The sequence below is a fragment of the Vigna unguiculata genome, chromosome 3, assembly GCF_037176805.1.
Source record: "Vigna unguiculata cultivar grain cowpea cultivar isolate G323 ecotype 2 chromosome 3, ASM3717680v1, whole genome shotgun sequence".
NCBI classification, from domain to species: Eukaryota; Viridiplantae; Streptophyta; class Magnoliopsida; order Fabales; family Fabaceae; genus Vigna; species Vigna unguiculata.
The window spans coordinates 46,074,675-46,090,241 of NC_140794.1; the positions used below are offsets into that span (position 1 = coordinate 46,074,675).

General features: G+C 27.1%; 1 protein-coding gene across 6 annotated transcripts; it reads left to right on the top strand.

The window, feature by feature from the left end:
* The first annotated feature begins 3,035 nt into the window (after window positions 1–3,035).
* CPT1 (Undecaprenyl pyrophosphate synthetase family protein) lies at window positions 3,036–8,737 on the top strand. Of its 6 annotated transcripts, none has more exons than XM_028063840.2 (4): window positions 3,036–3,197; window positions 3,354–3,465; window positions 4,841–4,918; window positions 7,229–8,737. In XM_028063840.2, exon 4 carries the CDS (start codon window positions 7,270–7,272, stop codon window positions 8,347–8,349), a length of 1,080 nt encoding a protein of 359 aa, XP_027919641.2. In that variant the 5' UTR covers window positions 3,036–3,197; window positions 3,354–3,465; window positions 4,841–4,918; window positions 7,229–7,269; the 3' UTR covers window positions 8,350–8,737. The 6 variants fall into 6 exon arrangements, with proteins under 6 accessions (XP_027919641.2, XP_085527607.1, XP_027919645.2 ...); XM_028063844.2 differs by lacking the exon at window positions 3,036–3,197 and having other exon boundaries at window positions 3,245–3,465; window positions 7,229–8,390; window positions 8,554–8,737; XM_085671481.1 differs by lacking the exon at window positions 3,354–3,465 and having other exon boundaries at window positions 3,179–3,197.
* Window positions 8,738–15,567: the final 6,830 nt, after the last annotated feature.

The window sequence follows — 15,567 nt, forward strand, 5'->3', positions numbered from 1 at the left end:
AATAACCTTTTTTTAGTAACTTGTACCATCCGGTTGGTTATTTTGATTTTGTAATTTATGTTTTATATTTATATAATTTGGTAAATAAATAAGTTAATCATTTAAATAATTCAAATCTTATGAATAATATTCTATTATTTGAAAATATCATTTTGTGGATTTATATAATTAAAAATAATAAATATTTTAATAAAAATATTATAAAAATGATAAAAATACTAATACAATATTATTATGATAGATTATAAGTTAATCCATTTTTAACTTAACTTAAACCTGTTTAACCTAACGCTGAGCAAAATAAATCAAACTGCACTGCACTACCAAAAACTGCACTGAACTACAAAACTATTCGCATGAACTGCACTGAACTGAAAAACAATTCAGATGAACTGAACTGTTATTCTTAAAAATAAACTGGATTGAACTGCACTGAACTACACTATAATATAAACTGAACTGAACTGTTATAAACTGAATTGTTTTATGAACTGCATTACGTCAGAACTAAACTGCACTTATTTTTAACTTAACTACACTGTTTTTGAACCGTTTTTGAACCGAATTGCACTAATTTTGAATAAACTTCACTCTTTTTGAACTAAATTGTACTATTTTTGAACCGGATTGCATTGATTTTGAATTGAATTACACTATTTTTTAACTGAATTACACTATTTTGAATCAAATTGTACTGATTACATATGATTGTACTACACAATAATAATTTAAAGTTTATAATTTGAAAGTGCTTAGAAAATAATGCTTGAAATATGCATCATACTTCAATACACCAATTAACATTTTTATAATTTTTTTTATTTATATTAAAGTTTTCCTTAACTTAAAATGTAATTAAAATATTAAAATTAATATAATAAATATAAATATCGGTATTAAATTATTTTTTATATTTTAAAATATTATGTAATATTTTTTTCTACTTTTACAATGTTTATTATGTTGCATAAAATTTTTTAAAAGAATTTATTTTAGAAAATTCTCAAAATTAATATTTTTTTTAACATTTGTATTCATTAATATTTGTGTGAAAAATGTTATAGAAATTTTATGAAGTTCTAAAATTAATATTTTAAGAATTTTTTAAAATAAATTCTCTTTAAAAAAGTTGATGCCACATAATAAATATTTTAAAACTAAAAAATAATATTACATAAAATTTTAAAATAAATAATACGTTAGTACCAATATTTATATTTATTATACTAATTTCAATATTTATGTTAAAAAAACTTGAATATAAATAAAAAATTATAAAAATGTTAGCTGTCACAAAATTTAATTTTTAAAAATAATTTCTGTAAAATCATAACATAAAAATAACATTACATAGCAAAATTCATTCAAAATAAAATAAGATATTGAATTAATTTATAATTTTTTTAATAAATTAATTATAAATATTTTATATTTTTCTCAAAGAAAGAGTAAAGAACAAAATTAAGACAAAATAAAATAAATATTTCAATATGGAAGAGAAAGAATAGAACGTAAGACATAAAACACATAAGTCCAATTTTTATCCTAATACCAATATTTTATTTGAGGTATTTTGTTCTTTCAATCTACTATAGTTCAATAGTTAACTTAGTTAACTTAGTTAACTTAACATAAGTTTAGTTTCTTAAAACTAAACTATTTTATAGTACAAATCAATTATTATTATGAATAATTTAGTATATTTTAGTTTAATATAGTACAATTAACTATAATTTAGTATAGTTTAGTAAATTATGTCCAGTCCTAGTTTAATATGTGAATTAAGTGAAATTAGATTCACTTCAACTCACATTAAAAAATAGACTGAAATTTTTTTAATATAATCTGATTCGAATATATGATGAACCGGTTTAACTTATAGATAAAAATTACATCTCTAATATTGTGTATTCTTGTAGTTAAAATACCAATGTGGATTGTAATTGGATTTGAAAGTAAAGTGTAAATTTTTCTTCTTCCTTATTTATTACTTGACTTATTTTAAATTAAAAAAATATCTAAAACTAAATTAATATGCAAAGGAACCTTTATTTAAAAGAAAAAAAAATAAATATATATATATATATATATATATATATATATATATATATATATATATATATATATATATATATATATATATATATATATATATATATATAAGGATTAGTTTCAATATTGTAAATAGAACAATATTTCATATTTACTGTTTACCGTATATAGATTCTTAGATTTTACACAAATTTTCATCAATTAATTTTTAAAAATAAGAAAACTATTTTGTATCAATTCAAGATTGTAATTAAATGATTCTGATCTTTCTTTCTCAAAATTAAACCAAGTTAACCTTAGTTGTCTGTGAATTCGAAAACTAACTCATTATAATAGTCAAATTTTGTTTCAGCCTTTTTAATGAATATCTATTTCTGTTAGATTTATTTAAAAGCCTTTTAAATGAATACATCTTTTCTATTAGATTTATGTAAAAGCAACTTTTATTGACCGAGTATTTCTTAAAATAAAAACTAATAACCATATTGTTTTAATATTAATTACATTCACTTAACTTTTTTTTTTAACTCAAAGAGAGTCTGTGAAAGTTTATCTGAGTTTAAATAGTTTACATAAAAAAGGTTCCATGTTGAGTTAATTCATTTTCCATATCTAAGATCTTAAAGTCTAAGAGTTAACTCGAGATAAGAATTTATATTTATCTAAGAATGGGTAATACTGGAATTAGATTTCTAAAGGTTCTAGATTTCTATTGTCCTGGAAATATTTGTAGTGCAAAATTAAGAATCATTATATGATAAAAATCAATAAACTTATCTTACATAATACTTTATCATTAAACTAAAAGCATAAAGTTGATATATTATTTATTTATTCTTTTATTTTTTAAAAAGCTGCAAAATAAACCCTAAATCTTGATTCCTAAGGTTTTTTTTTTTTTTTTTTAACTACAAGCTCAACCTTTTTGCTCCATCTCCCTGCTCATTTTTTCTTTTATCGATTTTATTTTAACTTTACTAAAAACGATGGTAGATTTTCTTCGTTTTAGATATTTTAAATTATTGGTGTTAGTCTATGATCATAACAATAGTGACTTACATATGCTTAATTGAAATTTGTCATTCATTTGGGTTCTATTTGTTCTGTCTTTTTCCTGGATGACATAAGTTTGATTTTTCTTCTGGGTAAGTGATTAATTGCATGCAAGTGCATCTGCTACTTCTACTGTCATATTTAGCCTATGATATTCATTATTTATCAAACAATTAATTGCAGATTCAACGAATCTACGTTGTTTCTTGTCATCAAATAAGACTAACATAAACACTTTGCCACGTCAGTTATGAGAATTATTCACTTGGCTTTGGGAATGAAAACGTGTTTAGTAGACGCTCTCAATTATTTGGGCTTTTGCTTCAATTCAGACCACATGTAAATTTTCCCTCCTCCAAGGTGACTACGGCGACTATTTTTATTTTTACTATTATTATTATTTTAATTTTAGGTGAGGGTTTTTCCGCTGGTTCTTCTTGTTTCTATACTGTATGAGATGATTTCTTTCTTACAGTGTTTTCATTTTGCCCCTTACTTATAAAAAAGTGTTTTCTTCCTTTGAAGTATGACTTGTTTCCTTAATTATTCGTACTTTTGCTGTTTTTGTTTCAATGTTCAGTACTAATTATTGGTCCCCGGAAGTTGCTGTAAGATAGATTTCAAGAGCTTTTTAAAATGATTTTTGTCTTTGGAACGACTGGGTGTTAATTTTCCTGCACCTGCCAAGTGTTTGAAGGAATGCATGAATGAATTTAATAGTTGAATTTTTTTTCAATAGTCTCGTTGACTGCATATCTTTCTTTCAATACTGTTTTATGGGTCCTTACTAGTGCACTAGTACAGGTTTAACATGGTTTTACTATATATTTATCAGCTTCTGGTTATCAACCCATCAGTGTTGAAAGGAAAGTGATTGTTAGTTTTTCATTTTAATGACCAGGATTGCCTTTTCGCAAACCTAAACATGTCAGTTTGTTAATGTAGTTGTAGCATGCTCTTTTTATTGTCTGTGTCGCTGTAACATGTGGAATTTGTTTTCATACGCAGCCTAGTTTACCACTTCTGGACATATGTTCACATTTTTTGTTGGCTAACTAAGTATTTTAACCTTATCCGATCTAATTAATTAAGTAAAGCTCTTGCTCTGATATTCTGAACATAACTTATTCTAGTAGCGAATACCTGTTTCATTTGGTTTTGAAAGATAATATTGGAAATTCTTGCTTCTGATTAAATCGTTTTGTATATTTTGTTGCTTTCCTGCATCTATCGTGGCAATAACATTTTCTTGCAAGATCAAAGCTGATGGATGTTGCTGAAAGGAGTAGTCATCGTATTCATTTTGTAGTCTACACTCTGTGCTATGATGACTGATTTTATACTAAATTTTCAACCCATCTCTTTAAATACAATGGAAACCATCATACTTGCATATGTCTGTACGAGGAGCAGTAGGAGCAAACACTAGGAGGGTTATGAAGACTATGTATGATCATTATGTGTTGCATCTGAGGATTTTTTTCTTTTTCTTTTTCGTATTTTAAACAATTTATGTACCAATGGGAAATATTATCTTTTAAAGTCATCATAGATCTGTAGTCACAGCTAGTATATATTCCAGGCCTTTCATTTAGGAAGTGAGAAAGTCCCAACTCCCCTGACTTATAGGTTGAACTGTAACTAGGAATTGAACAAGTTATGAACATTTTGCACATTCTGGTTTTTCGTGCACTTTGTGCTTTTGAACTGAGCTATTTGTGATATTTTCTTTCAGAATTAGGGACGTTCAAGAAACCAACGAAGCACATTTTGTTGATGAAATCATAGGGTTTCAAGAAGGCTCTGTTATCAGGTACTGGCATCAGAGTTTGACCATTTTTCTTCTATATGATTTATATGTATTTATCCAGTTAAAAATGAATTTTCTATTATTAAAATTTTGCATCTTTGTTGTTTGGGTTGATATTATAGAGTTGAAGCATTAAAGTGGAGTAAAATGTCAAAATTCTGCATTTAAGTTTCTAAATATTGTAGTCCTGTCATAGTAGAGTTTCATGCATTTTATTTCAAGTTTAACAACGTACATAGGAAACTGGTTTTCCCCCATTAAATGTGATGGTTGTATGTCTATTTGATTCAGGCTTTAAATGTGCTTTTTGGCATGAATTTTAGCCCCATTTTAGTGGTGCTTTCCTTCAACTCCAAAGGAAAAAAATGAAACCAAAGTAGGATGAACACCTGATTTCTGTGACCGTTATAATTCAAATGTTAATCACGCTGGATCAGAATACCTGCAACTTTATTGAACTGTATTAGAATCAAAGCAGACCGCAGCTTTATCATCCTCCAGAATGAAAAACTTGATTTTTTATTGCACCTTGGAGGGAGAATGGGATTTACTCTTATCAGATTATTGTATTGTACAAGCCTTTAGAAATTTTATCGTATCACTCCCTAACCTTATACCCATGGTTCTGAATTGCAGTTGAGATTGTTCTTGTAGTTAAAGCCGTTGCATTTATTGTGATGTGGATTGTGGTCATTATAATTGCTATGTTTAAACTGAACATAAATTATTCAATTATTTTAACTATTGATATATTTTTTACAATTATTCATCAGTACATCATGCAACCTTCCAGTGCACCACCATGGAGTGCCTCTTGCACTCCCCAAACATCCCGTCCATTTAACCATTGACACTTAAGGAATTACATTATAAGATTGAAATTTGAATCTTTGTTTCCTTTTTTTTTTTATTTGACAAAAATGTGAAATTGAATGGTACTGAGGTTCCCTTGCGGTTCCATTGCAGTTCCATTGTAGTTATGTTATGAATGCATTATATTATTATATATCATTTTGTGGACTGTTGCCTTTGTAGGCTGTTCTACAACATCATTATTGTGGTCACAATTGCGATTGCGAACTACAATTTAAAATCATGTTTATATCCTTTAAAACAGAAACGCTTCACTCTCCTCTATCTGCCAACAAAACTATTAGTCACACAGGGCATAACCTTAAATTTTCTGTCTTGGTCATGACCCCCTACATTGTGATTCATCATGTCTTCTTATCTACCCAAGCTACTTTAGGTATCCTATCATCGATACTCTTCCCCTCAAGACACACAATGTCATCTAGTTGGATAATCTCTAAGGAAACTGATCCTTAACTTTTCCACCAAAGTTTTTCTTACTTTATCTTTTGGTCTCTCAAATGTTTATCGTCAAGGGGCATTTTATTTTTCTGTTGATTTAATTTTTGGAGATGATATAATAAACCTTGAACATGTTCCATATTTGAAGATCGTCCCTGGACTTCCACTCCATCTGTTGCTGCATTTCAGGTAAAGCATGGTTGGAGATTGGGGATTGATTTTAATCTTATTTGTGTAAAGGGTGTGTCTTTTTCCTATGTTATTATAATTATTGTTTGGGAAAGTGACTATGAAATGTAAGTTATATTGTAAATTGATTATATCTAGAACGAATGATTGATGACAATTGACTTTTGATGCACTATTAAGTGACTTTAAGTAATTGTGGTTCAGAAATTGTGCATTGAACTTTGCATTCCACACTAATTTTAGATTTACTTTTCCTTTAGACTCAGCTGCATCAGTTTTTGACAAAAATGGCACTTGTTCCCCATAATTGATTTGTGATCAGATTCAACTGTTGCAACATTACAGAGTTTTTGAATATTGATTGTTTACACATATATTCTTTTGTTGATATAGTTTAAATTGTATTTTCTTTTTGGTATTATTTGTAGTAAAATTTTATCCTTTTAATCAGGGTTTAAAATCGTAGATTTTGTTCTAGGTTCATTGCTGCAACAAACATACAGGAGTCCCAGCTCTCATAGTTCCATCAACTTTTAGAGTAGTGATACTCAAATCGTGAATAGAATATGATATCATTTGTTGTCTGGAAAGTTGTGTTTTATACATAAGCAGCAGCAGCGAAGCACCCATTTTATTTGGTTTCAAAACTACCCCATTTTTGATTTTTTTATATTTATAACATTTTGAGTCTGTTTTTAAAATTCACAATGTAGTCATACTTTCTTCTTACAAGTAGAACTGAACGTTGATGTTCGACTGTTGTTGCTTTAACTCTTATTTCTAAATTATAATGAAATTCCTTTTAAACAGGTTTATCTTGGACTATTCAAGTTTCACAACTGAACAGTTCAATGCAGAAAACTACTGGAAATATTGTAGGCCAATTCTTAGGTGGTTTAAATTGTTATCTAAGAAGATGTATGTTTGCCATTTTATCTGTGGGTCCTGTGCCAAGTCATATTGCTTTCATCATGGATGGAAATCGAAGGTATGCAAAGAAGAAAAACATGGAAGAAGGTGATGGCCACAAGGCTGGATTTAGTGTTCTCACGTCCCTTCTTAGATACTGCTATGAGTTAGGAGTGAGGTATGTAACTGTCTATGCATTCAGCATTGATAACTTCAAAAGGAAGTCTACAGAAGTTCAGTCCTTGATGGAACTGATGCAGAAAAAGATTGAGGAATTGCTTGAACAAGAAAGTCTCATTAATGAGTATGGTGTTAGATTACATTTCATTGGAGACATGCAACTATTGACAGAGTCTGTCAGGGCTGCTGTGGAGAAGGCAACGAGAGTTACTGCCCACAACAACCAGAGAGTTCTTTTGATTTGTGTAGCGTATACTTCTCGTCACGAGATTGTGCATGCTGTTCAAGAATGTTGCAAGGAAAAATTGAATGAAGTTCAAACGAGAAAAAAAGTGAAAGTTACAAATGGTGCGTTTTCAAGAATTGATCAGGTCCTGAAAGGAAATGATTTTGATTTGCTTTCTCAAGATTCATGTAAAGAATATCCAAATGCAACCAAAGCTTGTAGTGCTGAAGTAGAAACTGCTGCAAGGAAAGAGGGTTTGTTTGAGAATAATATCGAGAATCATATCGGTAACTATACTGAAGCTGAAACGAGATCATGCAATGGGCTGGTTGAATTGACTGAAGAGAGAAAGGATATACAGGATGAGGTTCCTTTTATAAAACTTGCGGATATTGAGAAGAACATGTACATGGCAGTTGCACCTGACCCAGACATCTTGATCCGATCTTCTGGAGAAGCTCGCCTCAGTAATTTTCTACTTTGGCAGACAAGTACATGCCCTTTATATGCACCAACTGCCCTTTGGCCTGAAATTGGTCTCAGACACTTGATCTGGGCAGTATTGAACTTTCAGAGACACTACTTTTATTTGGAAAAGAAAAAGAAACAGTCTTAAGTGTATCCTTACCGGCCATAATCCAGAATATGTGGCAACAGGTAAATTATATCTGCACACAATTGGAAATTAGAGCAGCTTAGTACATGACCCTAAACAATGTCCTTCAATTTAATTTCACTAGATTTTTAATGTTATTATAATTTGTTGAAAAGGGGTTATCCTTTTTTGTGAACATATTAATTAACTTATGTTATTTTGTAGACACCCTATATGCTATACCACACTCCACATGTATAAATCATAAGAAACTCAAAGAAGCGAGAAAATAGGTTTCGATTGTATTGCATGGTATGATGGGTAGTCACATAAATGTGACTATTCCTTGTGTGGAACCAGAAGATTCGTTTCGTTGAAAACTATCAAATCAAGGTATGATCTTTCCCCATATATTTTTATTCTCCATAAACATGGACTTGCTTTCGGGGTATGGATGTTCCACTTGTAGATGCTTGACTCATGACGAATAGGAGGAGATGCATATGAGAAACCTCTGGGTATTTGTTTTCAATAAAATTTGACAGTAAAAAATTGTTATTTCAATAGAAAAACAAACTAGATTTTATTTTTAGTTCTTTGTGTTTAAATTTATAATTTAGTCCAGTTTACAATTTAAATATATTAACTTTATATATCTAGGAAAATGGTTTTTTATAAAAGTATTGATTCTTTTAAAACACTTTTATCAAATAAGTATGATATTTGAAATACATAACAATCTAAATTTCATTCCCTTCGTTTAATTCCCAAGAGTCGAAAAAAAAAATAAAAAGAAGATTCAGTTAGACGAAAAGATGTTAAAGAGAAAACAGTAAAATTTAAGTCAATGAAATTTTAATAAATTTATTATCTTTAAATATTTTACATATATGATAAATATTTTTTCTAGCGCCTTTAAAATATAATTATTATCTTTAAAGTTTACTTAGATTTATGCTATGTTCGTTTGAGGGAAAAAGAAATTGGAAAGACGGATTATGAGAGGTGAGTTTTATGTTTGTTTGTAGTTAATTAAGAGAGAGTGATAGTAGGATATATCACTTTTATCATCTCGCATAATGGGAGGTGAATTGAGATGATTAATTGTGAAAATACATGTTTACCCTTTGTAAAATATTAAGCAAATACTGGTTCATTGAAGAAGGGATTTGATCCTGCTATAGTTGGAATCGATCTAGGCATGGCTTGAAAGAAGGGATTTGATCCCATATAGCTTCAATCTGATCCCATATCACTTGGATCCAATCCCACATCATTGGATCCGATCCCACATCACTTGGATCCGTTACCACATTATTTGGATCCAATCCCACATCACTTGGTATTTCTTTTTCTTCTATTTTAGTGGTTAAAAAAATTAACAAAATAAATTTATTCATGCAAATATCAAATTACATTACTTATTACATAAAAGGGTAAAATGGTAATTTAACTAATACTTATATCAAAACATATTTTTTAATCTATCATATCAATCAAATTCTTCACAAACTTTCACAAAATTTACATCCAAATCTACTTATAATTACCTCTAAATTCCTTAAAAAAATAACACATAATTTACTTTTAAATCTGTTGAAACTCATTCACTCCCTCTCTCTCTCAACTCCTCTCTTTCAAGTGAACACAACCTTAGAAAGTTCGGGATCGTATCATGTTCATAGAGATATTGTGGTTCAGTTAAAACCTTTGGAAGTTTTCAAATTTGATTCTTTCATGACATTATTTTTGTGTACTTTGTTTCATTAATATGTTTCTTTCAAAATTTCTTAAAATATACATAAAAGACAAGTGCCGTACTAATGAATTATTGATATGTTGAATAGAAAGAAAGATTATTAATTGAATAAAGGGAGAAAGGTAATTCGATTGTCTTTCTTGAAAATGAAACTAACAAGAGACATGATAATCACAAGGTAAGGATTCTAGCTCAATCAATTATAAAGAAAGAGTCCAAATATATATATATTTGTTTAAAAAGAACTACCTCAACCAATTACAGAGAAAGTCAAAATATTTATTTTTATAAAAGAACAGACACATGAAAAAAGACTTAAAAAAAAAGAGTTGTTATAAATATAATACAGTTGATTTTAGTCATAACATGTTGTTGATTGATTTTTATTATATAATTTATATTTTCAATACCTTGTAGGGTATGAGAAATTAAAAGAGTCTTGTGGAAAATGAGTTATACATTTATTTAGGATGAAAGTTAAGTTCACACGTGGAAGTTATTTAAACATGCAAAGTAGTGGTCTTATTCTGCATCTAGAAAAGACTTTTTGTGTTCCTAACTTTTATAAGAATTTGATTTTCATTTTAAGATTAATTTCTTTGGGTTTTTCTTTAATTTTTCAAATTTTGGTTTTACATTGTCAAATACATAAAAAATTATTGCTTTTGGTGAACTATGTAATGATCGTCATTCATTATTCTTCTCTTTTTTCTTTTCTTATTTGCAAAATAATAATTCTATCTATGAACATTACAACTGGGTTAAAAGGATGTATTGTGAATGAAGAATCGTGGTACAAGAGATTAAGACACACCCATTTAAAGACTTCCATGACTTCATCCTTAGAATGAAGTAGAGATGCTCATATCGAGAGTAATATATATATATATATATATATATATATATATATATATATATATATATATATATATATATATGATCTTCAAAAAGTTTAAAATTTTCTTCATATCATAATTAGATTTAGACTTAATTAGTTAAATGGTACACATTTTGGTTTGAATGTTTCAATTTGGTTTCTGTTTTTAAAAAAATGTCAATTGCGTCTCAACTTTTAAAAAAGTATCTCAATTAGGTTCCTTTCAGAAAAAAAAAAAGTATCACGTGTCAGTCTCTGATTTTTTTTATTTTTTTTTTGCCACGTGTCAGGTTCCTGCACGTGACAAAGTACCGACACATGTCAGTAGTGTCATTATCAAATGTTATTGTCTTGATTTCAATTTAATCCTCACATATGTCTGTTTGTTAATTTAGTCCCGATTGGAAACAATCCAAGTGTGAATCAAAGTTCCACATTGGATATAATAGACAAAGTTAAACACTATATAAGAATAAAGCCCATAACACTATTGTTTTAGGTTTTGGGTTTAAAGTAGTGTGAAATGTCTAATATGTGTAAGACTCATATGATATAAATATATAGAACCACAATATCTAAAACCACAATATCTAAATAACTATAACGTATAAAATATAAACCCAACAGTCCCCACGTATGTCTATTTGTTTCAATATAATCTCCACATATATCCTTTTGATTCAATTTATTCATATTTTTTTCCAAAATACAGAAATATTGTCTCTCTCTTATAAGTATAACATTTACATAAGTAATAAGTTTGGTCTCAAATTTAAGAAAGAAACAATATTGCACTATTTTGAAAAAAAAATGAGTATAACATTTATATAAATAATAAGTTTGGTCTCAAATTTCAAATTTAAGAAAGAGAAAATATTGCTATATTTTGAAAATGACGTTATAACATATTATATTTTTCTTAATTATTAACCCATGTTTTTTTATTCATGACTTTTATAACTAAATTTTAATATAAATATTAATACTTAATTTTGTTAGTCATTTTTAATAATAAATATCAATATAACATTTATATAAATAAAAAATTTCGTATTAAGAGAGAGACAATATTTCTCTATTTTAAAAAAAAAATTGGGACTAGATTGAAATAAAAACAATGACCCTTAGTGATGACATGTGGCAGACCGTTGATGACGTTGATAAATTTTTTTTGCTGAAAAGTGCCTAATTGAGATATTTTTTTAAAAAATTGAGATATAATTAACATTTTCTTTTAAAAATGGAGACCAAATTAAAAATAGTACCATCAAACTATTTGTTTGTTTACCCTTAATAAATATACATAGTAAAGTTGAAAGTATTAAGTAATCTTTCATTTACTTATCACTTAATTCTCTCCATGGATATGTGTCCTAATTTTGAGTGCCATACTATAAAGGATTCTTCCTTCGTTCAGAAGTTTTAATTCATTTGTAACATGCTTATGATTATTATGTTGAAAAAAAAAGTACTATCACATAGTTTTCCAAAATCAACAATTTTAGATTTATTTCACAATGTAAAATCAAAATCCGAAAAATTAAAGGATTTTTTCAAAGGTGCTAATCTTGAAAATGAAATCAAATTCTTAGAAAATTTATAAACATACAAATTATTTTTCAAATACAGAATAAAATACTTAAAACTAAACTACATGTCCCAACCACATGTGAACTCATATTGTTTTTTTATCAGGTGCTTAGCTCATTAGTTTCTTTAGATTTATCATACCCTATAAAAGATATTCAGAAATAGATTATCTGATGTGATAGTCATTCAAGTTGGTGGTTCCAATCATGATAACGGTAACAACAAAAACTAAAAAAAAATTGTTAAAGACTAACTAAATATACTTCAAAAAATCTAATAAATAAATAAAATAACTTGAACCAACTCTAAAACAAAAACCACAATCAAAATCAAAATCAGAAATTAAAAAATAAGAACTGTGATATCATCAACTTAAAGCGGACTCAAATGTATGAAAGAATTTTTTTTATTAAATTAAATGAATAAAATAAGACATTAATATCTATAAATAGATATATTCAGAAATAGTGATAACTAGATCACTAAAATTAAAATCTTACAATATTTTGTAATAATTGTAATATTCACATCTAACTTAACCAAATATTTTATTTTAATTATATATTTTTTAAGATTTAAATTACAAGAGATTAAGTAAATAAAAGATGATAAAAAGAAAAGCTTTGAATACCATGCAATAGAGTAAAATATAATGCTGACACGTGGGTGAAATGATATGTCATTGACAAATATTATACTTTATATTATTAAATAAATATACCGATTATACTTTATAATTTTTCTTTTAAGGTACTATAACAAACTATGACTTTTTAAATTATTTCAAAAATCATGCACAATTCATACTTGATACAGTTGGACCTGGAACAGAAGACAATAAGGGACACTTATTTGTATTTTTTTCCTTTTTATACTATAGTCTACTAATAAAATGAATTTATTAATTTTCAAAATAATCACTTTTAAAATCATATTTATCTTTACATAACCTGTGATTAATTTAAAAGTATAGAAATGAAAAGGTTGTATCGTAGGGAGTTTGTTTTGAATTGTGAGTATGAGAGAAAAGAGTGTAAGATGGGTTTGCATTTGATTGGAAAGAAAAGTATTCTAAACAAACAAACTTTTGGTTCTATTCATATTATCAGCGTTAGGAGTGGGCAATTTCAAAAAGTTGATGTGGACAGGTTTTTAATGCATGATTTATTGTGGTTGTTCATCATTATTACCTCTTTTCTTCTTCCCCAGATACACAATTCAACTTAACTTTTGCTTACCTAAGTGGAAGGTATTTCTCACCATACCAACTACACTAATTTTAACATTATATGTACAAGTCAAATCATTTTCTATAACTATTTTTTTATGTTATCTTTAGGTGAGTGAGTAGCTTTACTTTTTATTGTTTTTATAAAATATATAACTTAATTTCTTCTAATGTGAAAATTTATTTTCACTTTTGTACTCAACAACTTTTCTCCTCATGTGGGAATTTCATTCGCATTATAGCTCTTTCAAATGTCTGAATTGGTCATATGTGAAACCGTAACCATCAAACACAGCACCAAATGTTTTCATCCACGAGATATAAACAAATGCATAAATATACTAATTCATATTTAACTATGAACATATTAAATTAAATATTTTCAATCAACTAAGTCGTAAAAATAAAAATATTAATAATTTTTCAATTGTAAATTGTTGTAAATCTTATATCGACTAGAAATAAGGTCAATTCATAATATATAAATGGACGTAGATCTTACGTTACAAATCAATTTGTAAGGTTAAGTTAAACTTAAATTTTTTAACATGATATTAAAGTTATGAGTTAGAACCTATCCTAAAGATAATTTATTATTTATTGGATTTATTATTCCACTCGTTATTGGATCATTCATTAATATTTAGTCGATATGATCTCCAAAATAAATGTCCAACTAAAAAATTTATAAATTTTGAAAGTTAAATATGTTTTTGGTCCTTAATTTTAAGTGAAAATTGAAAATTTCCTCTTCAAAATTTTGAAATAATTTAGTCTCGTAACTTTAGAAATGTGTGTACTTGATCTTTTTAACCAATTTTTGTTAAGTTTAGTTGTCGTTTCAAACTCATTTCATGATGATATTTACGTTAAATTCATCGTTTAACTTATTTTTGTTTCAAGGTTAGTTGAAAAATGCGTTTAAAAGTAAAATAAATTTAGCAAATTTGATTAAAAATATTAAATTCACCCAATTTTTAAAGATAAGAGACTAAATTGGTTAAAGTTTTAAAAAGAGACTAATTTCAATTTTCACTAGAAGTGAAAAGACCAAAAACATATTTAACCTAATTTTTAATTACTTCTAATTAATTTTTGATTTTCATAGAAGTCTAAATATGTTAAACTTATTAGTTATTTTGCTCTCAAATAAACTAGGATACGAGAAATTATCATAGTGATTATACTCGTATAATTCTTTATTTATAATATAAATTATTTTAGTTACAAGTGAATTTTAACTTATAAATTGATATCTATTTTTAGTCATTTGATCATTATTTAAAATTTGTTTGATATTATTAATTAAAAAAGTATACAAAATAATCTATTAATATAATATAAAAATTTAAATTGACAATAAGTTAAATCCATATTGGGACATACATTTTTTTTTTCAAGAATAAAAAGAGTGAATTTTAAGTTCATATGAAACCAAAATTCACTCCTCAAAGGATTTAATAAGAAAATTAATTGTTGATCAGTAATCATGTAACAAATTATTAAAACATTAAATATATTACGGAGCTTTCACATTCTAATTCCTAACATCATAATGAGAGTAAATGCAGAGTCCTATTTACTTCCACCATGTGTGGACTGTGTATTAATTCTTGAAATGCAGACAATTTTCCAGTCAAAACCAGATGACTATATACAATAAATGACAATCCCCAATGACTTGGTTATTGTTTGCATTGACTTCACTGATTTTACGATTGTTTTGTGCAAAAAAAAAAAAAGAAAACAAAAACATTTTTCTTGTATATAATGAACTGAGATATC